Source organism: Temnothorax curvispinosus, unplaced genomic scaffold (genome assembly GCF_003070985.1).
Source record: "Temnothorax curvispinosus isolate PA1 unplaced genomic scaffold, ASM307098v1 QBEX01014011.1, whole genome shotgun sequence".
Classification (NCBI taxonomy): Eukaryota; Metazoa; Arthropoda; class Insecta; order Hymenoptera; family Formicidae; genus Temnothorax; species Temnothorax curvispinosus.
Genome location: NW_020223791.1, coordinates 1 through 2,725, shown reverse-complemented (window position 1 = coordinate 2,725; position 2,725 = coordinate 1). Strand labels below are relative to the sequence as shown.

Here is a 2,725-nt window from a genome sequence, read left to right as displayed (position 1 = left end):
TCGGGGCCGTGCCACCACAATGCCGAACTCCGAATCTCATGCGGGTAAATACCTCGAGACAACAAATCGGCGGGATTCTGCGCTGACGGCACGTGCCGCCAGTCCGAAGCGCGTGTTAGCCGTTGTATTTCGCCGACGCGATTTGCAACAAATACCGACCATTTCCTCGAGCACGACGAAATCCACCGCAATGCTATTGTGGCATCCGACCATAAAAAGGACTGCGCCTCTCCCACTTCGATAGAAGATCGCGCCTTGTCCCATAATTGCGCTAGCAATAGCGCCGCGCAAAGCTCCAGCCGAGGAATGGAAATCGTTTTCAGAGGCGCGACTCTAGTCTTTGAACACCACAGGTCGACGCGAAATTCATTTTCCCCGATTTGCCTCCGAATATATAAGCACGCGCCATACGCTCGCTGGCTGGCGTCGCAAAATCCGTGTATCTGAAATCGCGAATGCTCGCCGCGTTCCTTGATGAATCGCGGTATTCTCAATTCATTCAGCGCGGTCAATTGCTCTTTAAACGCGGACCACCTTGTATGCAAATCCAGCGGGATGGATTCGTCCCATTGCAGCTTCAATTGCCAAATCTCTTGGAGCAATATTTTCGGTAATATGATGACCGGGCCGAGTAAGCCTAACGGATCGAATAGCCTCGCGATTTCTGATAATATTATACGTTTCGTTATCTTATTCGTGTTTGCCGGCTTCTCAATTGCGAAACGGAATGTGTCCGTAGACGGATTCCAAACAATTCCGAGGACGCGCGACGTCGATTCCCTGTCGATTTGAACATCGGCGTTATGTTTGTTTTGATCTTCACCTGTTAGGAGCTACATGATTCGAGGACCATTTGCTTAACTGAAACGCGCCGCGACTCAAAATTTCAACGACCTCGCTCTTTATTTTTAGTGCTTCCTCGAGCGTATCGGCACCCAATAGCATGTCGTCAACGTAAAAATCGCGCATTATATGCTCCGCCCCTACGGGAAACTGTTTCGCGTAGGTCTCCGCTAAGTATTCAAGGGTTTTGATTGCTAGATGCGCGGCGGCTGCCGTTCCGTATGTTACTGTTAATAGTTCGCCTATTCGTAAGATCAGGCCGGTGTGGTCTCGCCAGAATATACGCTGCAATTTAGTTTGTTTCGGATTGATTAGTATCTGGCGATACATTTTGACAATGTCCGCCGAAAAAACGAACGCGAGCGTACGAAATCGCAAAATGATAGAGAATAAGTCCTGCTGTGCCGTCGAGCCGACCATAAGCGCGTCGTTCAGCGATACTCCGGTTGAACTCTCGCACGAAGCATCGAAGACCACCCTCAACTTAGTGGTTTCGTTTGAAGGTTTTAGCACGCAGTGGTGGGGTAGGTAACACGCCGGCAAATCTCCGTCATCGTCATTCACGCTATCTATCCATTTCATGTGCCCGAGCGACAAGTATTCGTGGATAAAATTGCTATATTGCGACTTCAAAATCGGATCGCGATCTAGTCGTTTTTCTAGAGCGTAAAATCGTCGCAGGGCCACGTCGCGCGTATCGCCCAGCTTTCTTATTTTATCCTCCTTTATTGGTAGCGTAACTATCACCCGACCTTGATCATCTCTGGTCGTGTTGTCGCGGAAATGTTTCTCGCAAAAACGTTTCACGCTCGAATACGAATCGCGAGGCCGGCAGCTCTCCTCCAATTGCCAAAACCTCGCTAACTGATTTTGCAATTCTGACTCGGTTACCGACGCGCAGAACGCTCCTATCTCGCGGGCGCGCGTCTTACGCGTCTCGCCGCCGAAACGACCGGCGAGAACCCAGCCAAAGTGCGTTTTCTGTAACGTAGGGTGCGCGTGGGAGGCTCTTAATTGCCCCACGCAAATCAACTGCCAAAACAATTCGGCACCCACCAACACGTCTATGTCCGATCTTCGGTGAAAATCTGGATCAGCTAATTTGATGGTCGGCGGTATCCGTATTTCCGTTCTGTCAATTGACGACACCGGGAGACGCTCGGTTATGCGATCCGTTATTATGCATTCTATCGTCGCGGCGAATTCGTTCAATCGTGAATGTAACTTTATTACAACGACCTCGCTCGCGCTGCTGGTTGTACCGTTAATTCCTATTATTTTTATGTTACTCGGATTTGCCCTCAATTGCAACCTTTTGGCATAAGATCGCGCTATAAAGTTAGCCTGTGAGCCGCTATCTAATAGAACGCGGCACGGATGCTTTGTTCCGCTGGCATCGACAATGTACACAACCGCCGTTGAAAGCAATACACCGGTATTATGAGAAGTCGACGAATGAGTCATAACCGTCGTCTCCTCGGCGTCGTCTCGAGCCGACGCGTTCCCTGCTCTTGTTTTCGTGGAATTATCGTTAGATTTCGAAGGAAAATGAAGCAGGGAATTGTGTTTATCGCCGCATTTCTTACACGAACCCGAATTACAATTCCGAGCCGCGTGATTCGTTCCGCGTAGACAGTTCACACATAATTTCCGTTTTCGAATTTCAGCGAGCCGCTGTGGGACGGACAACTTAATAAATTCACGGCAATAATAAATGGGATGCTCCCCGTGGCAATAGCTGCACGCGGGAGCGGTGGTAGCGGCATGAGCCGCTAAACGTCTTCCGTTGGTCTGCGCCACCGCGCCCTTATTTATTGATTCTAATAATTGGCACTTTCGTTCTAAGAAATCCACGAACTGCCTGTATGTGGGTAATTCCGTC

At 49.6% G+C, this 2,725-nt stretch overlaps 1 protein-coding gene across 1 annotated transcript; it reads right to left on the bottom strand.

The window, feature by feature from the left end:
- Positions 1 to 819: 819 nt before the first annotated feature.
- Positions 820 to 2,307, bottom strand: LOC112464223. The gene has a single exon (XM_025031090.1). It carries the CDS (start codon positions 2,305 to 2,307, stop codon positions 820 to 822), a length of 1,488 nt encoding a protein of 495 aa, XP_024886858.1.
- Positions 2,308 to 2,725: the final 418 nt, after the last annotated feature.

Coding starts and splice junctions, on each gene's coding strand:
- LOC112464223 (XM_025031090.1), bottom strand. CDS start 2,307: ATGACTCATTCGTCGACTTCTCATAATACCGGTGTATTGCTTTCAACG.